This window comes from Ictalurus furcatus, chromosome 5, assembly GCF_023375685.1.
Source record: "Ictalurus furcatus strain D&B chromosome 5, Billie_1.0, whole genome shotgun sequence".
Taxonomy (NCBI): Eukaryota; Metazoa; Chordata; class Actinopteri; order Siluriformes; family Ictaluridae; genus Ictalurus; species Ictalurus furcatus.
The window spans coordinates 3855654-3878521 of record NC_071259.1 but is presented as its reverse complement, the minus strand read 5'-3'; the positions used below and the strand labels follow the sequence as shown (position 1 = coordinate 3878521).

Genomic DNA, 22868 nt, shown 5'->3' with positions numbered 1-22868 from the left:
CGTATAGTCATCTACTACAACATACCTACTAGACCTGGTCATTAAGTTATAAGTTAAATAAGGTGTTTTATACCAGAAACTGTCAAACAGATGTGCATTCTAGACACTAGAGGCTGGTGAACAATTCTCCGAGGCAAGAGATACACAGTAGGATTAATCTATTTATCAGGGAAACCGAAGGTAATGAACTACTGGATTCACCCTTCTAATGACTTTAAAGGGACCAACAAAATGGAGGCTAGTTTGAAGAACATGTTCCGAGCAGCACTGCATCTTTTTTGCCCTGAGTAAAAGGTTGGTGTCAGCCTGCATCACGGGTTGGCCTGCAGCTGTTGACACAGAAAGGAGTGTTAACACATCACATGGAACCTCCTCCAAGTCTGTTGGCACTGTTAAACAAATATCTGGGCTAAGTCGACTTTGACTGTGCAATAACAGAGGTTGGAAGCTGAACTTGCAATTAAGAGATACCCAACTCTGTGTAAATGATCTGTGTAAATTGGCAGCATACTTAACCCGGAGGATGTGACTGATCCAAGAGAGGGGGTAGTGAGAGGTTTTGACTAATTACCATTAATATCAGAATGAAATCCAGAAGTGATGCAAATACAGACAATGTCCTGAGAAAAGTCTCAGTCTCAGTCTCTCTCTCTCCCTCTCTCGCCGTGTGATGTTTAAGTGTCAGGGTCCAGTAATAAAGTGTGACAAATGTAAATTCAGGAATCCTTAGTCTGGTCACTAGTGCAACAAATTCACCAACCTTTGCTAAGAGGCCTCTGGATGGACAGTGAGGCAGTTGCAATGGCACCATACTTGGGTCTGGGCTTTGACTAGGACAAAAAGGTGACCTGGTGAGCCACACCTAGGTTTGGGTTTCACTTATGGACCAGAGCATCTGGTCACATAACATCTTGACCAGAACATCTTCAAGGTCAGGACAATGGGCTTAGGTTTACTTTCCAGCTCTGTAGGCCCGATAGATTTAGAGAATGGAGATATCATCTGGTTAAACATTCTTGTATGCAGTGAGAATAGGATCACACTGAACGCATAAAATAACAGTACGAAATACATGTATATGTAATCTAGGTTCTCATGGATAATAATGCAAGATAAATGCATCAGAAAACTGCTCTCAACTCTTTGGATGGCCAGGGGCTTCCTGATTGCCACGCTAGGTAAAAGATGATGGGGGTAGAAGGTGCATGAATAACTTTTATTATTTGCAGATCACTGCTTAATCAACTTCTACAGTGAAAATGTCAGCACTAGGATCAGAACAGAAATAAAATACAATTTGAGCTCTATTTCTGTTCTGCCTCAGGGATCCAGGTAACCCACATATGGGATTTGTTGGTTAGGGTTGTGAGAGGTACTTCTGTGCTCCTGAATTATGGATGAAGTGATTTAAGTATGATTCAGAACGTCACTGAAAATGTTATTGATGAGGGCTTGAAATAAAGCTGGATCATTGGTTAATTCAAAGGGCATTACTAAGTATTAATGATGACAAGGTTATCGAGATGTTGGATTTGGTCCAGGATTCTTTCTCCTCATAAAGAAGATTCCAGTACCTACAGGAAAGGTAGATGTATTCCTCGATAGTTGAAGTCTCTGGAGCTGAGAGAGAGACAAAAAACGGTGCACCAGTAAGCTAATCAATGGAATCATATTATGAGTGGTCTCTCTCTTTATGTTAGAAAACACTTCCTTCATGTTCTAATAAAGAGACAGGGAGCATGATATGCAGCCTCCAACTCCATCACCTTTGAAAGGATGTGGTGAGCACTGCAATTGCTCATCCAAGGAAGAGTTCCTAGCTTACTCAGGGGAATACAAAGATACCGAGATAGGGAAATGGCGATGGAATTTTCGGCTATACAGATATTTAATGTGTAGGCCGTGGGGAAGGGCTGGTACCTGAATCATTGAGGCTTCTGCTATCTTTAGAATGGGGTTTGCCTGAGCCAGACTCTGGGCCAGGATCTGGTAAGAACTTCTCGACATTCCAGATCACTGTTTATATTTCTGGAGAACTGGCACGAACGGCTTGGCTTGTGGCCATGGAGCAGGAGGGAAAGGACAACTAAGAGTCGTGGGGAGGAGCTGGCTACCATCATAGATGGCTAGTGAAGTTTCACAGAAATGTTCTGCAGTTATGTGGCGTGAGGTAAAAGTTAGGAAAAACTTTACCTCAGTCCAAAATTTAGAAGCAGTCTGAAAGTGGATAAAAAATGTTCAAACACAAGAGAAAACCAGCAGAAATCCTGAGAATCAACAAGAGATGTGGCTAAAGGGACTGAGAGACGTGTAATGGTGAAAGCAGAGCCTTATATAAACCACAGTTAAGCCACAGGTGAAAGCAATCAGTCTTGATTAGGAAACAACATCTTCCTCTGGTGGCCACAAGAGGAACTAACTAGATTCATGACCATCACAAGTACATTTGTTCTTGCTCGCAGACAGAAATTTTCCTTTTGACTCAAATTTGCCATGTACTGTATAAAAACAAATGCTTTTCCCATCTCAGGAAGTTGTATTTTGCCCAGAACACCCTAAGCCCATACCCTAGCCGTGTGTGTGATGGACCGCCAGGCTGTATGGTCAGTTCTGGGCATGACGGACCCACTCAGGGCAGTTTCTACACCCCTGTGCCTGCAGGTAGAACCTCTGAAACCTCACACGCACATAGAAGGACATTTCTCAAACTGATTTCAAAAATGTAGTTACTATTAAATATTACTGAGCTCCAAAACGTGAGCAACGATACGTGGATTTGTTGCATTGGGCATTCAAATCCAACTCAGATGAGGCCATTTAATATAGTCCTAATCCTAGACATCTAGCTAGCCTTCTCTCTTAAGGTCTTAACAGAAGTTTTTCCATCATCAGTTCTAACCTAGTCATTTAAACAGCACAGCATGTTTCCAAGAAAAACTCATAAAGCCCTTCATCCTTAAAGTTACAGCTTACAAAGTGTTAACATCGGAGACTCCTTCCAAAATGATCAACTTCTCCTCTCAGAAACAGTCACTAGATCAATTATTACACATTTCTAAATCTGTTAGTAATAAACATGGTCTGACATCGGCCATATCGATTCCTTCTAAGCATGCCATTGTTGCAGTATGCCACGTAATTTTAGATGCTATTTCAGTTTCTATCGCAGCAGAAAGGAGGTCTGAAATCACGTTTTTCAAGGAGTCTGAACAAAAGCCAACAGACATTGCAACTCGCATTGTAACCTGTTCAGTCAGTCATAATAAATAATACAAGAAATTGATACCTCCCTGAACTATCAGTTAATGTCGGGATGCATGGGATTGATTATTGATCTTGAAATAAATGATGGTTGAGATTATGTTTGGCTCTCTCAGCCCCTAGAGAGGTGAAGAGTTCAAAGACATCTGGCTTTAACCCATGTAGTGGAGGCGGATGTGGCAAGCCAGCAGTACGCCCCCTGGTGGACACCGGAGCCATGGTGTTCGTTGTGTTCGGGATACTCGGGGTTAATCGCACTCAACGTTCAGACAACCATGTCATTGGAGACCTGGTGAGACATCAGAGCACAAATGTATTCCCTGTTTAGCAATTTTATACAAAAGCAGCAATAATAATATCTTTTACGTATACCACCTTTTATATATGGATTGTGTTTGGCAGAACTTGAGACATATTCACAACTAAATAGTAGTCGTTTAACCAAAAACAATGCACTATTAACGTTCAGTATTGCAATCATATTTCAAAAGCACAAATCGTTGTTGATTTAATTGCTTATATGATTGGTTTCTTCTTTAGCTATGAATTTGTGTCAGACCTGCATTTACTCGAATTTATAGAAGGGTGACAAAGGAAAAACCAAGGGCTCACTGAATGGTTTTATGAGAGTGCAAATGATGTAAATCGTATGCTATGAGAGATGTGTTAAACAGCACTCTCTGTCATCATCAAAACACCAAATGAGGGAATATGATTTGAAAGAATGGTGTTGGTCACCCCAGTGATACTTGTAGAAGGTGTATTGAAGCTGCTCTGGTGACTCGTGGTGGAACGACACATTAGTAATGCAGGTTCTGATGGGTTTTCCTTTCATTTGTCACCTGTCTATAGCTATTACATGCTGTAATTAGTATCCTTTACATTTCAAACATAGTGACTACATTTTATTTTCTAGTGGGTGTGCTGTAGTTGCACATGTAATACGCACTTGAAGCTGACATTTCCTGACTGGTTTATTGAACAACCTTGTCAAAGTTTGGCCACAGAGAAAAATGACCTACATCACTGGCTTTCGCTCACAGTTTTAGGGCCATTTCACATTTCTACATTTTACCTGCTGTAAATAGCTTGATAAGTTGAATGAGATGGAATCAGATAAAGTTAAACACAAAATGTTTAACCTAGGTGACTTTGGGATGATGGATGGAGAACCAGTGATGTGCTGTCTTAGCTACAATATTATTAAAGCCTGAAAGTAAATACTGAATGAGTTTCCTATATGTAATTTTATATATAAACGAGTTTCAAATCTTTTTTTTTTTTTTGGCTAAAGTGGCATCTTCAACAAGTCACTGTGCACGGTTGGCTTTGATTTAGACTACACTGTAATTTTTGTAATTATTTTTTATTGCCTTCCCCTACAAAGGGCAGTGTGATCTACGATCCTGACTTTGATCTCTTCAATGAAATTGGTCACTTGTGCCGACTCTGCAAAGCCATCGGTGCCAATACACAGCTTGTCAAGCCTGGCGGGGCACAGTGCTTGCCTTCAGGTGCAAAGACAAACACATACACATGCTGACGCTTGCAAGAAATCTGGTATAAGAGGAATAACACATTTCAGGATGTACTGTCTTTGGGAAATAATCACCTACGGGGCAGTAAGAGTAAGTCTGCTTTCCATTGATCCACATAACACCACCCGGTGGTTGATTATTTTCTAATAACGGGACATGCTTACAAAATGATGCAAAGGCATCCGGAAAAATGTACTATATAGAGCTTTAAAAAAAAAAAAAAAACATGGTGTGATTATTTCATGCCATCTCATGCTGAGACATACAGTACGTAGATGCAGTAACACACACACACACACACACACACACAAGGAATCTTTGTTAGATTTTTTTTTTTCGGCTATCGCTCTTCTAGTCTCATCCGCCAGGTCACTTTTCTTCTGATTCAGGCAACAGTCTCACATCTATTCTTCCTCTCCTCCACCCTGAGTGTCAGTCTCTTCCCGAGCCCAACCTCCTGCCTGGCCAACTATCCCATGGTGCAGTGGGTATGCAGGGGGGGCGAGTACACTGGATCTCCATGGCTTTTGAATCAGTGAGTTTAACATGGCTAATGGAACATACGTTGTTTAAAATCGCGTCACGAGTAAATCTGGATTGTTATATGCTCCTGTTTCTTTTCCCCTTGTCTTGAAAACCCAGACCACCTACAAAGGGAAGTCCTCGTTTCAGGCCTACTCAGATTTCCTGCAATGGGAGAGCTTCCTGCAGGAGCAGTTGTCATCTCTCCCACAAAGTTCAGCTCTGCGACGGGGCTTCCAGACCTGCCAGCACTGGAAGCAGATATTCATGGAGATCATAGGTGCATGAACGAAGGAGAAGGGGGATAGCTACGAGAGAGAGAGAGAGATAGAGAGAGAGAGAGAGTATACATGATATAGGATGAGTCTATAATGAGTCTATATTTAATAATAGCTATAATAAAGAAAGAAAATTGTGAGCGATTGCATGCGATTTAGATTAGTCAAGTTATCAAGATCAAAGTCGACATATCCTTCTAATTTATGTCATTTGTGTCATTTCTTGATTTCCTAACTGCAGGTGTGGAGAGCGCGCTATACAGTCTGCTTCTGTCCTTGGCCATCTGTATAGCATCTGTCGCCGTGTTTACTGTCCATCCTCTACTGTTGCTGCCTATCCTGCTTAGCATTCTGGGTAAGAGACATCGGCTTCCCTTGAACCTGCCTCAGCGGTGTTCCCTTGACCACTGTCCATACTGATAAACTTGTTTGGACAATAACAACCTACAACAGTAGTTTTGAGACTCCAACATGTAACTAAAGCGAATAAGAATACAGAATGCCTTTGCTCCTGCTTATTCATGCAATTATCCAGTAAGCCAATTATGTAGCAATGCAAAAAATCATGCAGATACAGGTCATAAATAAATACTCTGTACTCCTGGGAGTGTTGAACAGAAAAGCACCTCAGAATGCACAACACTTTCAAACATGAGGTGAATGGGCTACAACAGCAGAAGGGCTCCACATCGGGCTCCACTCCTGTTAGTCAAGAACTGAATATGAGGCTAGCGTGGGCATAGACTCTAGGCAGAAACTTGTTGGGTGAAGAACGTGAAAACATTGCCAGATTCTCTGATTGGATAATTGATTGGACATTTGAGCAGGGGTACCTATTAAAGTGGCCAGTTAGTGCGCATGTTTATCAGTGGATGTCAACTTTCACTCAACAGAACATCACTGAAATGATATTATATTCAATTTTGGATCTTTGTTCCTAATACACTGAATGTGTTAGTGGTTGAGACCATTTGCTCTTTACTTTCAGTTCATTTATATGTTAATGTAATATAACAAACCACAGGGTAATATGTAATGGGGAAATATAATCACTATTACACAAAGTTAATGAGACTGCTTATTTATTTTTTTTCCCAAAATGAAAAGACCCTTCCCATTAACCAAGGCAACTGATCAGAAGACAAATAAAGACAGTTAATTCCGGCTGCCGGGCAACTCACAGATTTATAGCAATGCACTCATTCTAATACGTTATCATTTCTATAGTAACTTACACAGGGATTGTACGGTGGACGTGCCACATAATCTAAGGCTAATACAATAAAACAAAACAAAACAAAAAAATGTTATTTATATAAAGAAAAATATATAATCATTCATATGGTACTGATTTCTGTAAGGAGATGTTTAACATTCGTGGAAGGAGTCTCCAGTGTCAGTGTCAATTGTAGCTATAAACAGATAAAAGTAAGATGTGTCCTTCGTTAAAACATGTAAAGAGATATCGTCATTGAAATCATTTTAATAAATGCTCACACCACCCTGTTGTTGATTATTTTTCCAGTGACAAGTGTTTATGAAAAGCATGAAAAGCATGTAAAGGCGTCAAACATGATTAAAAAGACCTAAAATCTGTGCTAAATAATGCATGTTATGAATACTATAAAGACTGCAGCAACAGCAGCTAGTATACTCTTTAATACTTGCATTTTTACTTGATAAATATATATATATATATATATATATATATATATATATATATATATATATATATATATATATATTCAAATTGATATATGATGTGTGTATGCACTGTGTATTATATCTTGCCTGGCCAGTTAAATGAATTCTTGGTGCTACGTGAGATGGACTGAAGATAAGAGTGATGTATCTGTATTCGTTCTGCCCATGTTCAGGTGTGGTGTGTATGGTGGTGGCAGTGATGTACTGGTTGGGTTGGGAGATGGGTGCGGTGGAGGCAATCTCTCTCTCCATCTTAGTTGGCTCGTCAGTGGATTACTGTCTGCACCTGGTTGAGGGCTTCCTGCTCGCTGGAGACACAGAAAACATGGGGACTGTCAGTCACAGCACGGTATGGGCTCCAAACAGACATTCACATCTCTTTGTGAGCTGGAAAACATAAATCCATTCATAGTAGATTCATACCTTGTTCTGCTATTCTCTGTATTATGGCTAAAACCATAATGGGTTTCATGTTAAAAGAGTCTGAATACACTGAGGACTTGTAGATATTTTCATTATGACATGACTACAATATCGGATTGCAGTTTTCTTGGGATTACACGAACTAAACATTTGGCTACATTTACACAAGAATAATTTCAAGCCAAGACAAGAGTTTAACACTTAACCCCAGCACCTCTTAGGCTTTTTGTGCATTTCTGTGCCTCACAGGACCCATCGACCGAGCGTCAGCGGCGAACACTGGAAGCTGTCAATCATGTTGGAGTTGCCATAGTATCCAGCGCAATCACGACTGTGATATCCACTGTGCCATTGTTTTTCTGCACGATTATGCCTTTTTCAAAGTTTGGCCAGATTGTGGCTATTAACACTGCCATCTCAATATTATTCACCCTCGTCGTGACCACAGCCCTACTAGCCACAATGGGGCCTTCACACTTCACTCGGCCACCCCGAGCGGTTCTCAAAGCCAGCCTGGTGGTTCTTGGGGTGGGGCTCTCAGGGTGTCTGTTCTGGTGGACTGGATCACAGCTGATGCCCACTAGCTGGAGCTCACTTATTACTTAGACCAGATGTCTGCTGATCTGAAAAAGACTGAAGAGTCCAAATGAATTAAAACAGAATTGTTGTGTAGTGACACAGCAACTGAATGTACTTGGTGTGTAAATTATTAGGATGTACATGATACTGTATACATGATACTGTACTACTATGTTACAATTAAAAGGGCGGTCCTCGTGGGACATCTTAAAGGAAAGCTCCGCCATGAATGACTTGCATATTATTATTATTATTTATAATCTGCATTTTTTTCTTGTTTAGTTTAAGCATCTCTCATCGACAGTGTTCTGTTTTCACTTTGATTAACGGTCACCTACATTACCCACAATGCTGTTTGACTACTCGCGGATAGTGGTGCCAGTGGGATTTAGTCCTCGCTTCATCTCTATCTAAAGAGAGCAAATGTAGCACAGCTTTAGCCCTTTAGTCTGTCCAGCGCTCTCAACTCCTCACCTGTACGCTCTATTCAAACAGAGCAGCTTTACCTTTCATGCTAATGAAATCCAGCAGCAGCATTGTACTCGTCATCTCATAGAGCGCTAACTAGCCGAGTCACAACTCATTCGTATCGCTGCTTTGTATTCTGGGTCTTTGAGTCCAACAGTTTCCATTACCTTTATGTTAGATTTCTCATTAATACGACATTGAGCATCACTGGAAAATGTGAAAGTGAGAAAAGAAGCTCTTTTTAGGCGCTAATACCGATATCAGGCCATTATCCCATACGTTTGAGATTGCTGAAATCATCGTTACTGTGCTGGCAATGTCCCAATGTGACGTCACACTCGCTATCTTCTCACAGGAATAACGAAAATACAGCACCAACCAACAAACTAGCACGACAATCACTAAGCACATCACAAATATTTCAATGTAAACATTTGTAATGTGTTTCAGGGTGGACTTTTCCTTTAAGTGTCAGCCGCGAATGTGCGGAAGACGAACGTACAAGCTCATACAGTCAGTTAAACGAATCTGTTATTAAAGAACTCCTCAAGTAGAAAAACCAGAATGGTTTTTCCTTTGAATTTGTATCTGTTTTAATGAGTAAAAATCAAAAAGATGGTCTAGGAAGATCGTGGATATGCCGCCTACCTCAGGTTATTAAAAAAAAAAAGAAGGAGAAGAAAAAAAAACAAGGAACCTGTCCAAGTATCAATATCGAGTCTTGTAAATCCATCCTAAAGGATAGCTGAAGAAAAGTTTGACTTCTAAAATATTATTTACACAATGTCATTCTAACGCAGCTCTGCTCTGGAGCTTTAGCATTGACGACGGTGTTCTTATAAATAAAAACAAAATAAAACCTTTTCAAATCTAGTCAGTTGATGGTACTGTGTAACCATCGATAGGTTAGGAGTTGTGTTTTCAAGTACAAACCACATAAGAATTTTGTATAATGATTTGTTTTGTGAAACTGACCAACATGCTGTTCTAATGGTTTTATATCACTGTAAATCTGTACTTGAGTCGTTGAGATGTTTCCGTTGAATTGCTCCTTTTAAAAAAAAAAGAAAAAAAAAAAAACACTATTTATACAATGTGTTGTATAAATGCTGTGCTATTGGTTCTCGTACATCAAATCAATACACTCACCTTGAGGGCATTTACAGTCTTTTTGTAGTTTGTGAAGTATGTGTCTTTGAAACGTACGTGCAAACAGCCTGCCCCGAATGCCTTGACCCCTTTTTTCACCTGTCCCAGTTTTAGAGATTTGATTTCACAATGTACTCCATCACAAAGAACATCTCTTTACAAAGGTGGAATTTTTTTTATAGGGCTGTTGGTTGTTACTGACACAGAAAATATGGGATGAGTCCTTTTTTATGTTTAACTTCTTGATAAAAAAAAAAAAGAAGAAGAAGAAAAGGAAATAACATGACCAAGGTTAAGCAAGTGGTAGCTTAGTGGTTCTCTCTGGGATATGAGAGCGCCACTGTTGCAGCCTTGACCCTCAACTTGACCTTATATGCACATTAGGGGTTGCATAGGCTAGTCGACTGATCCGTTCAGTAGTTGCCTCTGTGGGGAGCTGGAGGCTAGTCAGGTCAGTGGAAAAAATAGCAAGGCTAAATATACTGTAAATATTAGTCTGAAAAACTAGACAAATCCAATTTTAAAGTCCCCCCCCCACCTTTGATATCCCCTTAACTCTTTGATATCTCTTTGCATGAACTGCACTCCAGCGCACACTCCCAAACGAATTCGTCCTGCAGTTATTTTTGTTGTCTTTCAATCCTTAATAAAATTTTAATAAAAATTTGTTCACTGTGGGTGAATTCCGTCATGGCCAGCACTGCGGTTTCAGAGCCACGGATTGCACATCATCTAAACTCACTCAGCTAGTTTAGAGTCAGATCAGACTTAAATAAATAAATAAATAAATAAATAAAATTTAAAAAAGCATTGAAGCTGGAAATTTTATTTGTAGACTGTAGACACAAAGTCAGCCAGTTTTTTTTTTGTTTTTTTTTTAAAACAAAACAAATTATTACTGGTCGACTAGTAAAAATTGTAGTAGCAATCTTGCAACCCCTCATGGACATATTGATACATTCATGTTCATGCATTTAGTCTAGTTAAGGAATGAACTCTATTTAAAGCACAGGCTGTATAATAAAATAGCCGAACTGAAACCAAATAGAGAATCTACAGCCACTGAATACGTAACACTGAAATTGAAATGTCACTGAACTCATAGCATTGAAATGCAGTATATTACTTTGAAAACCACACATTTGGATTTCTCTCTTTTGAATTAGCCTCCTTGAAATATAAAGTAGTTTCAGTTCAGTTTTCAGAAATTTAAAAAATGCATTCAGGTTGCTCGATCCAGTCAAATTTAGGTGGCAGCCCATCCACCTCCGCTTTCATCCATCCATCCATCCATCCAGGATACCCACAGATAGTTAAAAGCAATTAAAACTGGAATCCAATCAACTTATTGCCAATCTCTCGTTCTATTTCCAAAGGGAATTTAACTACAGCAAAACTGAATTTAACTAGTGAATCTCCGAAAATTAAAATAAATCTACTTTGAATTTCAAGGAGGTTAATCCCAAACAAAAATATAGATGTTTGGCTTCTGAAGTAATATATTTCAGTGCTATTCATTCAATAATTTGATTGAAAATTAAAATCTTAGTCTCTCTTCCGTCACCTTCATTTTGAATAAAGCTCTTACTAGACTTTATTTGGATGTCCCCATCAATTCTGGTTAATAATTAATGCCCGAGTCCAAAGATCACCATTAAAAATTCATCACGCGGGTCGTGTATAATAGATGCTCCAATGATGCGGCACTAAAATGATTTTAGCCCAGTGTGAGGATTTGCTGGAGGAATTTTCGTACAGTCGCTTCAAAGTGCATGTTTTTACATAAAATACATTTACAAAAAAAAATAAAAAATACCACTGAACATGGGTGGCTTAGTGGTTAGCACGTTCGCCTCACACCTCCAGGGGTGGGGATTCAATTCCCACCGTGGCCCTGTGTGTGCGCGGAGTTTGCATGTTCTCCCCATGCTGCGGGGGTTTCCTCCCCCAGTCCAAAGACATGCATGGTAGGCTGATTGGTGTGTCCGTAGTGTGTGAATGTCCTATGTGATGGATTGGCACCCCGTCTAGGGTGTACCCCGCCTTGTGCCCAATGCTCCCTGGGATAGGCTCCAGGTTTCCTGTGACCCTGAAAAGGATAAGCGGTATAGAAGATGGATGGATGGATTCAGGCTAACGTCTGCCATATATGGCCACAAAGGAAGCACTATTAAAATGACCAGAAAATGTTGTTTAATCCTGTTTTTTTCTATTATTATTATTATTATTATTATTATTATTATTATTATTATTTAACCCATATAAAAACCAAAATAAACTACATGCCCTCATTAGAAATTCGTTCCATTTAGTGTGGATCAGCTTGGGTCAGTTGGACCCAGGAGGCAGTGTAAGACTTGTTATTTGTTAACATATGATTCCAAAACTCTTCTGAACTCTGAAATTTATCTTTCATCAAGACCTACACTTTAAGGTTACTTCAAATTTACATTGAGAAATTCGATTCATCTGAGACATTTAGAAAGTGGATTTTCGAAGAGTGACCAGCGATAGATCATTATTATTCTGTAATATCACATACAGCAGGGGTCTTCAATCTTATCCACAAAGGGCTGGTGTAGCAGCAGGCTTTTATTCCAGCCAAATTGGAGGCACACTTCATAGTTGATTGGAGATCAAGATGAACTGATTAAACGAGTAGAATCAGGTGTGACTCCTGCCTGGTTGGAACGAAAGCCTGCAGCAACACTGGCCCTTTGTGGATAAGACCCCTGATGTACAGTTTGGTGCTATAAGGTTCTGTCTAGCAGGTATTTACTAAGATAATCTTTTAATCGTCTTGAATAACTAACAAATGGTATATTTCGGCAAATTTTGAGCATGTTCCGAGCGAGACCAGATTATATTGTAATCATAAATGCTTTTCAGTAGGTTTTTATTTTTCTCTGTGTTCTCCAAGATGCAAGATATTTCCATTTTTAAAAACTAACACTGTTCCTAAACAAGATATTTTACCTTGGAATTTTATTGTAAGGCATTTAGTAATATTAAAATGCATTAAAACACAAACGTTTTTTCCACGTCTACTAGCTCACCTTCAGTCCCTGATTATACTGGAAAGGCAACCTATGTCGTGTTCATCCTTTTTTCCATTTGTAGGTGGTGATTGGCTGACAGATAGAACATTATAAAAAATTAAGTTAATCTGTATGTATGGAGATAGAGCTTTTCATTTAATTTTATTAAAATAAATAATTATAATATAAATAAATAAATAAATAAATAATGTGGGTTTTTTTTTTTATACCCAAATGCCAAATACAAGGAAACAAAAGCAAGTGAAACTATCTTGAATATAGTCAGATTTATGTAGAATTTCGTATTATAAGATCACGCAAATCCAAATGTAAGATTATTAAACCTATTTCTAGACATTCTTACTAATTCCAAGCTTGAATCTGTTCTTTTGGCAAATCATTTATTCGTCATTTTTAGCATTTATTTCTAAGTTTAATAATCTTAGCACTGTATGTAATCTTTTAACTAGACAAATCTGACTATATTGAAGATATTTTCACTTGCTTAGGTGACCATTTTTTTTATTTATTATTATTATTTATTCATTTATTTATTTATTTTTTTTACAGTTTGTAACCTTAGGACACTGAGCTCACGAAATACTGCATCATGTTCAACCAACCTGACCTCTGTTCACTTGGTTTATTCCAAATGTTCTTTTTGCACCAGTTTGTTGATGTTAATCAGTTTGTGATCATGTCGACGATGGTTGGTAACCAAACCTTTGAACAATCAAAAATTCATAGTTAATCTAATCATCCAACAGCTCAATCAGACCTCAAACGACACCCGACCCCAGTCAGGATTAAAAATCGAGCTCAAATCGTAGTGTATGTTTGGGTTTCAGTAAGCAGCACTGTACAAACCATGAATTTAGGATTGGTCCATGTGTGTTTGGAGATGGATTGCAATATAAAGCTTGTGGTATACTTCAAACAAAAGAAAAAGATATAGAGCACCACATTTTTGAGCCATTAAGATGCAGTGGTTTTAGTTTGTGTGTCTTATTTTCCGAGACCAGCTGTTTGGTCTAAATACAACATGGCTGCTTGACTCACTGCATGGAAAGGCAGTTTAATTTCTGGGTTCTTTGTTTGCTTGTGATCATGGAAGAAAGATGTGAAACTCGCTTCCTCGATCTATTTTTTTTTCTCCAGTTTGAAAAATAAGTCAAATACTCAAACTATGCAACTTAACACTGACAGTATGGATCCTGTCTGATGTAAGTCACTATGGATAAAGGCGTCTGCCAAAAGTTGTAAATGTTAAAAAAATCCAAAATGTACTGAACTAACAATTGAGATTTAGTTCTATTATTATTTGCAGTATACCACCACTTTACCTGCTGTTGTAAGGACTGAACTGGTGTTAAACTGAATGTAAATTCCTGTAAAATTGTGTTCCTGTCACAAGAAGAACCCTCAATCCAGCCCTTCCAGGATCTTGCAATCACAGAAATTAATGCAAGAACTCCACAATATTTGGAGGAACTTGCAATTTTTCGAAATTACCACATATTTTCTGTAGATTTGGGCCAAGATGCATGATGTGACGTCATCAGCCAATGAGAAATTGCAATTCGTGCAATTGCAATTTCGCGAATCCATGTAGTTTTCCGCAAAAAAAAAAACACACAAAAAAAACTCAAAAGAAGCAAATGTTGAAAAAAGCTGCAGCAAAAGCGAGCCGGTTTGTCCGCAACAATCACAAAAACAACGGTGTAAGTAATAATGTAACAAGTATCTAAGAACAGATATGAAGTTTTAGACCACAGCTCTGTTCATTTCCTGATACCGATTGGTCAGTCTTGATTAATTCGGTGTATTAGCAGCTCTCGAAGTATTGTCGTCTGCAAGGTTTATATTATATATATTTTATATTAATGCTCTCATTCGATTGCAATATAATTTCTAGAGTAACAACTTACACGGGAACTTTTATGGATGGTCTTCCAGGTGACCAGGTTATAAACATGTAATTGTTGATATAGTGAGGTTTCTGCATAGAGACATTTCTTTCATATTTTTTTGGAGGAGTCTCCAGTGTCCGCGGGTCCAAAACGTCTGACACAGGAAAGTCTTCAGAACAAAGGGTTTTGCACTTTCTAGCTAAGATTACAAGCTGAATTATTTTATTTTTTACCGTTAAGAGATAGAGATAGAGAGAGAGAGAAAAAAATGCTATAACATAAAAACTGCTATAACATTAAATGTAAGTATAAATGGATAGAAAGTATGAGATGTTGTTTAGTAAATAAAACATTCTTAGTGTTGGCAAGTTGATGTGGTATAAGAAGGATTAAACATTTCGGGATGTGCCGTTATAGGAAATCAATGTTCAGGGTGGTATCAGTAAATCCACTTCATACCAAGCCACCCTGTTGTTGTTGTTGTTGTTGTTGTTTTTACCCCCTAGAACAGCACGTCCCCAAGTGTTTTATTCCTTACGACATAAGAAATTTAAATGATAATCACCATCTACAGTAACTAGCAGTTGCAATATACATTACATAATTATATTACATGATTCGACCGTTGATTCTTTTAGAGTTTAAGAAGTCAGTTTTAGGTTTCAATATCAAGAAAATGTAATGAGGCATTTAATGAAATGAAAATAACACTTTATGAAATAGATGCACTTGTTAATACTATGTGCAAAATACATCAGCCATAATCAGCTATACAATATAAATAAATTGCATCATGTCTGTGCAATTACACAAAGCCTTATTTCTCAACAGGTTATTATGGTTTAGTGTACTCGGAATACAACAATCAAACATATTTACATACATACATATAATGAAAGGCATAAACATAATCCCATATTTGATAAGTGATGTTGATCAATTAGGGCAACTAGATCAACCGTACATGTGTTAAAGTAGACAGATCTGAGCCACGTGGCTTATTCATCCACGTCGGATTAAGTACTCGCTACAACACATCTGTTTGCATCAGATTATGAATTATCTACAAAAATCAAGAGACATTAGAAACACTATTTGTGGTCAATTATAAATTCTACTGTAGCCACAATGTTACGGTGGGCATTAGCAGAAGTGTTCCACCACTAAAACCAAAACGCTAACTAGAATAAAACATTTAATACAAATGCATCATGGTGAAAACTTCCAACAGATTTGGTAAGTCAGTGTGCATCAGACTGTTGCTTGACGTTCAGGGAACCAACGTCGCATCGGTACAAAAGCAGTGATCAGAACGGTCTGTATACAAGGTGAGGGAAGTAGCACTTTTATTCAATTTCCTTTTCGTCGTTACTTTTCATACTGTATGACTTTTCTTTTGAAAAGCTGTTCACCTCTTCAACCGAAGTACCAGTTCGCCCAAGGGGTGACTGTCAAGTATATGGAATCAAGCAGGTCCCAAAGTGAGTCAGAGGAAGAATAAAGACTGAACCTGAGACTCAAAGAGTTCGGAAGATGTGACACACAGAGATGGAGCGAAATAAGATCATAGCATGAGATGAAAGTACATTTGCCAGGAGCCTTCTAAAGGATTTCTGCAGGAGGAAAAAAAAAAAAAAAAAAAAAAAGTGATGGCTGGTAAATAATTCAGAGGGAGGCTCAGTCTCAGGCTGGCATGCTCCCGACCAATTAGGCAAGGTCTGCGTACCTTCTCACACACAAGTGCACACACACCTACACACACCTTAACCAGCCTGACAGGCCTTGTATTCAGCTTCTGCCCCAGAAAAGGGCTCGGACAAATTACACTGAGATTAGGTAACTGGAAAACACAAGATTGGAATGAGTGAGAGAAGGAAAGGACAGCTGGTACACATGTACCAATATCGGAGGATGGCGAGCTACATTTTGTAGCAACTGCCTGCCATATGAATCAATACTGCAAAGAGGGGAAGCAACAAGGACTGAGTCTTAAAATGCCCACCAACTGCCCTCAGTAACATTCAACATGCTGTGTATCTTAGAACCATACAAATCATACTGAGCTATATATATATATATATATATATATATATATATATATATATATATATAAAATGCTTTTAATATCAATAAATCGACTTAGTACTGTTGACAACAGTACTCCATTTGATGCTCAAGACTATATGGAAACAATACACACTAAGCTAAACCTATAAAACTGACTAGGCTCATTTTTGCAGAAGCACCACTCTGAGGTACTACGTTGGTCCAAGTTGATATATTTTAGTTGTTGGACAAAGATGGGCCTAGACACCAGTTTAAGAACAATTAAAAAAAATCTGAAGCCTGAGGTATTACCCAAAAAACAAAACAAAACAAAACAAAAAAAACACTTCAAAGGCAACTGAGGACTTGTAGGAGACAAAACTCCTATAACTCCTATATCCACACCTCAATTCACTTCAATGGACCATCATACGCGAACAGTCTATCTGAATCCAGCTCAGCTCCACCACATACATTTAAAGTACCCCCGAACAACTATGTAGCATAATAAATTGTTTAATGTGTTTTCAATTCTCAGGAAACTCTAAGGAAATTAGCTCGCCCTTGTCTCAGGTAGTCTTCAGTATCAGAGTCTTAATTTACGTCGTCATACTCAAAAAAGATTCATTTAACAGGAACAAAACCTACCAAAATACATGAGTAACATTAGCGGAGATACATAGATGACTAGTTAATACTGCTAGAAAACTAGCTCACATTGGTCATAGATGCACCAGTGAGATCACGTTTCAGTATCGATGTCTTGTGTTACATTGTCACGTACTCAAGAACGGATTTAACAGTAGCTAAAACATTTGTGCAATGTTAGACAAGTTAGCTAGATGGCTAGCTAACAGCAAGAAAACTAGCTCATATTTGTCTCAGGTAGACACGAGTGAGATCAAGTTTCAGCATCTGGGTCTTGATTTACATAGTCATATTCTCACAGGTATAACTGTAGGCTAACCTGCCAAAATATGTCAGGTTCATTAGCTAATGTAGCTAGCCAGCTAGTTAACCGCTAGGAAACTAGCAAAAACTTGCCTCAGGTAGACACAAGTGATGGCAAGTTTCAGTATCTTAATTTACACTGGCATATCAATAACATTAGCAGAGTTAGCTAGCTTGTTATTTGCAAGAAATCTGCTTTAGGTAGAGAAAAAGTGAGATCAAGTTTGAGTATCTGAGTCTTGATTCACATGGTCAGATTCTCAGAGATTTATTTAACAGAAGCCAAACCTGAGAAAAAATACCAGTAACATTAGTAAAAGTAGCTAGCTGGCTTGGTAACTGGCATAAAACTAGCTTGCATTTGCCTCAGGTAGACTAGAGTGAGATCTAGTTTCAGTCAGTTGATTTACACTGTCATACCCTCAAAGATTCATTTAACAGTAGCCAAATGTGCCGAAATAGATCAGTAAAATTAGCAACCTTAGCTAGCTGGCTAGTTTAGCATTCAGGTTCTGTACTGTAGCTAGTATTTTCTGTGTCATCTTCTACCTATTCTAATTATTTAATGACATTCACAAACTGAGTTCATACATAATACTTGCCAAATCAGTATTTTACAGAAGCACTGACAGATTTTTCAAAAGGAAAACAAATTAATTTAGCACTGTGAAACAATCTATGTAATCAGAAAAGACATCCAAGAGGAATTAGCCATTAAAAATAAAAAATAAAAAATAAAAATAAAATAAAAAATGTTCGGGGGTACGTTAAACCATGTGTGTTACATATTACTGAAATACTGAATTTTATATATATTTTTTTAAAAGTAGTGGAAAGTACAGAACAGGCAAATTGAGAATGTTAATGGGAAACACTAAGGCTTTAAAAAATTATGTTTCAGAGAGTACAGCATATTTTCTAGGAACAAAGATGGAGAACTGTGTGATGTTGAAGGTAATTGAAGGAGAGAGACATGAGTAGCATGTAATTTCAACAGTTGAAATAAATTATTTGCACTGAATCTCATTTGAGAAATATAATTTGCTCTTGCTATAAAAGCACCCACAGCATATTGAATTACTAGTGTGATTTGGGGACAGGAACACATTAACAGAAGCCTAAACTGATTGTGTATTTAAGGTCAAAATAATCAAATTTTTGCATTTTTATGGAAAAGCAATTAACAGCCAATAGACATGGGCCACATTTCATTTATTAATATTTTAATATGATAACTGTCTTTTTTTTTTTTTTTTTTTTTTTTTAAACTTTCCTCGATAACGCTAATATGGAAGAAAGCCTCCTGAAAAAAAAAAATATTACAAAGGTTTGTGCAGTCACATAAAATGACCCGTTTGGTGTTTTTTCCCCCGTGTTGTTACATGCATCTGTCTGACAAACAGGGTGAGTAACTGAAGTAGTGGATTTGAAACCAGCCGGGCACATGTGTGTGTGTGAAAAAGATGGGGGTTTCCCATAATGCCCTGGGAAAGAAAAAAAAACAAACATCGATCCGCCCTTTAATTCTTTCATCCATCAATCTTTTCTTTCTCCATTTGTGGTGTTGCTGTCTGGCCCGATGAGACCTGAATACTTCATCATCCTGCTTGAGATCCTGCGGGCCCTCAGTGTGTATGTGTGTGTGTGTGTGTATGTGTGTGTGTGTAGATGTGTGTGTGTGTGTGTGCGCATAGGTATGTGTGTTTGTTGCAATTGCATTTCGGCTCATTAAAAAAAACAAACTAAAAAAAAAAAAAACACACGAATCCAATGGTGATCAAATACTGATCATCTACACTCCTCTATTCATGCCCCCCCCCCCAATCCCATCCATGATGGCCCCTTTATACCCCAAATATTCCTCTAATCCAAATACAATTCCCTCTTCCAACCCCAAACTCCGCCCCCACCCAATTCATTAATCATAATCATAAAAAAGGTAAAAACAAGGTCTACTGCGGAATGGCTTTACTCCTCACAGTCAGTAGGGGGCGCCAGAGCCCCTGTGAGCTACTGAGGTGCGGTTGGCATCGTTCTTGCGGCTGGCATTGGCGGCCGGGGGGCTCCGAGCGACGGGCTGCGCCCTCCGCCTGGCGCCTCGACTCCTCCCCCTGGGCCCTGCACGGCCCCTCCCGGCCACTAGGGGTCACTTCTTCCGCGAGTGCAGCGTGTCCTGGAACTTGGTACTGGTGTAACGCACGTGGAAGCCCTTCTTGTTGATAGTGTCATCTGATCGGAATTTAATGACGATGGAGTCGCCGGCCGAGTAAATCTCCTCAGGAGGCTGAGAGCACGTGCACACACACACACATGCACACACACACACACACACAGAAAGAAATACACAGGAGTGTTAGAATTACCCTAATTTCATAGCAGGATAACGGTAGAATATCACGGTTTTCAGCCCAAAACTACACATTTTCAAATCACATGAGATCATATGTTAATTGTTAGCAGTATTAAAACACTAAATCGTCATTAATATTACTTCATTAATATTACTTCATACTGCATCATTAAAATCACTTCATGTATCATGACATTTCTGTCAATTCCAGTATTGGTTAGTAATAACTCCTAATATTGTTTAAATTTGACCTGTTAAAAGAATCTTTCCTAGCTGGAATCCCTTCCACTGTTTTTGTAAGTAGCCAGTAAGTCTCCAGACTTGACATTCAAGTCCCGAGACCTTATAAGAAGTCAGAGTGATCACTTCACCAGCTTAAATGCTGTTTAAGCTAATTGGACTGTATTATGGAATAAGTACAGTGGTTAGTACCTACCAAAAGTGGTACAAGGAAGGACACCCAGTGAACTGGTGAAGGCAGTGTGATGCTCTGGGAAATGTTCTGCTGGGAAACCTTGTGTCCTGGCGTTCATGTGGAAGTTACTTTGACACGTACAACCTACCTGAACACTGTTGCAGACCAAGTACACCTCTTCATGGTAACGGTATTCCCTAATAGCAGTGGCATCTTTCAGCAGTGCAAAAATTGTTCAGGAATGGTATGAGGAACATGACAAAGAGTTCAAGGTGTTGACTCGGCCTCCAAATTCGTCCGATCTCAATCCGATCCAGCGTCTGTGGGATGTCCTGGACAAACAAGTTCAGATCCACGGAGGCCTCACCTCACATCTTATAGGACTTAAAGGATCTGCTGCTAACGTCTTGGTGCCAGATACCACAGCACACCTTCAGAGGTCTTGTGGAGACTATACCTCGACCAATCAGAGCTGTTACGGCAGCGCAAGGGGAACCTACACAATATTAGGCAGGTGGTTTTAATTTTATGGCTGATGTACTTCGTAGGCTTTTCTTAAAGTCGCACGAGTCCCTGTGAATTCGTTATAACTACAGAAACAACAGTGTATTCGAATGAGCGCATTAATATAAACCTCGCAACCGGAACAACTTTCCGAGCCGCTGATGTAGTAAATTAATCACCACCTACCGACCAATCAAAATCGAGAATTCAAAAGTTCATCAACAGTACTCTATTTATTGCTAATAACCATTTTCTTTCTTTATTTAAAAAGTCTGACTCGAGTTCACACCTCTGATCGATGATGATGAAGAATATTTACAATATAACCATTTCAAAGGGTTGTTTTTTTACAGTATAGCAACATACCAGTATTCTTTCAGCTGAACTGCTTACTGAGATCAAACATCATTTAGACTTATTACATTTTAACACTAAGCACATAGTAGCGGCAAGAAGTGCGATTGCTGGATATGTATCTAATGAATCGATGCTCTTCCTACCACACCTTTCTACACCTCATTAGCCAAACGACTCTTTAGATAAGAAGCATATTTTCCTAATGGCTCCAGGCCTCAGTGTGCAGCACAAACTGCCGTCACCCTTCAGCCTTTGACAGCGTCTATCGAGCAAAAGCAGCCCTTATTATTAAGCCCGGCTAAATGATATCAAGCTGCTGGGTGACTATTGAGTTCAAACTCCCATTTCTCCTTCCCCTCTTACTGCTGTAAACTTGGCATAGTGCCACCTTAAAGCTTATTAGCTCTACCTCACAGCGTTGGAGAAAGGAAGCGGAAAGTCCTGCTGTTCTTTATTCAGCTCTAAGGGCAGAAGGACAATACACGATTAATCCATCGGAACTGGACCATCTAGAATAGTGCTTGTGGGTCGAGTACTGCTGTGCTTCCTGTGTTATTTTTTTTAAAGTAATGTTTGGCGTGAAACAATACACATCAATGAAGTAACTGTTTGACTCATATTTCAAGCACAGTGTATGTAGAAATGAATTTGATCTCACTGACTGACTGGTTTATTTAATGCACAGTTGTAATTTGGGGACATTTGTACACTAGGTGGCGCTTTACACCTTAAACACTTTCACTACTGCATTATTACTCTGTCACTTGTATTCAAACTAATTCCACCCTCTTGCGCTATGATTATTCCAACCTCTTTATCTATGGATTGGCTGGTAGTTCCTAATCAGTCTGTTGATTGGACAATTTTCTCAACTGTCCAATCAGTAGGCTGATTAGGAACTAATCCTGCATTGTGGGAATTGCAGGAAATATGGGCGCAAAATAACTAACGCCTACGATGCTTCTCAAAGTCCACTGCTTTGTTCTAATTACTAAGGTGACATGAATGACTACTTGAAAATTTTACTGTGTTCGTTTCATTAATACGTTATGCTGAGAACCGAGAGTGTTCGAGCGCTTACCCCAGATCCGCAGTAGCGGCCGAGCCTTGGGGCCTTGGTGTCGGCTCCGTCGAAGAGCTCCATGTAGTCGTAGCCGCAGTCGGCTTCCTCTTCGATCTCAAACGTCTGGAAGATGAGCTCAACACCGTAGCCCTTCTCAGCTGAGATCACCCACTGGCAGTCCGATGCACCGGGGTAGTTGTTGTCCCCAAACTGGGCGTGCGAGTAGAGGTCTTTGGTTTTCACCTCGGCTTTCAATTGACCTCCGCACTCTGGAGACAAAATCAACAGCTAAACACTGGAGCTTAGTTATAA

At 39.0% G+C, this 22868-nt stretch overlaps 2 protein-coding genes across 4 annotated transcripts in view; one reads left to right on the top strand and one right to left on the bottom strand.

Moving 5' to 3' along the window:
• The window catches only part of disp3 (dispatched RND transporter family member 3), a 45122-nt gene extending 36596 nt beyond the window's left edge, over window positions 1-8526 (top strand). Inside the window, exons 14-21 of the mRNA XM_053624280.1 lie at window positions 2531-2661; window positions 3378-3553; window positions 4649-4775; window positions 5189-5334; window positions 5442-5601; window positions 5841-5954; window positions 7477-7652; window positions 7976-8526. Coding sequence (XP_053480255.1) covers window positions 2531-2661; window positions 3378-3553; window positions 4649-4775; window positions 5189-5334; window positions 5442-5601; window positions 5841-5954; window positions 7477-7652; window positions 7976-8332 — 1387 coding nt within the window. The 3' untranslated portion in view covers window positions 8333-8526. The remainder of the gene's footprint in view (window positions 1-2530; window positions 2662-3377; window positions 3554-4648; window positions 4776-5188; window positions 5335-5441; window positions 5602-5840; window positions 5955-7476; window positions 7653-7975) is intronic.
• Window positions 8527-18118: 9592 nt separating this feature from the next.
• Window positions 18119-22868, bottom strand: part of bmp1a (bone morphogenetic protein 1a) — a 65162-nt gene continuing 60412 nt past the window's right edge. For all 3 annotated transcript variants that reach the window (XM_053624282.1, XM_053624281.1, XM_053624283.1), the window contains exons 19-20: window positions 22575-22825; window positions 18119-20151 (exon numbers count right to left, since the gene is read on the bottom strand). In XM_053624282.1, the coding sequence (XP_053480257.1) occupies window positions 20014-20151; window positions 22575-22825 (389 nt within the window). In that variant the 3' untranslated portion in view covers window positions 18119-20013. The remainder of the gene's footprint in view (window positions 20152-22574; window positions 22826-22868) is intronic.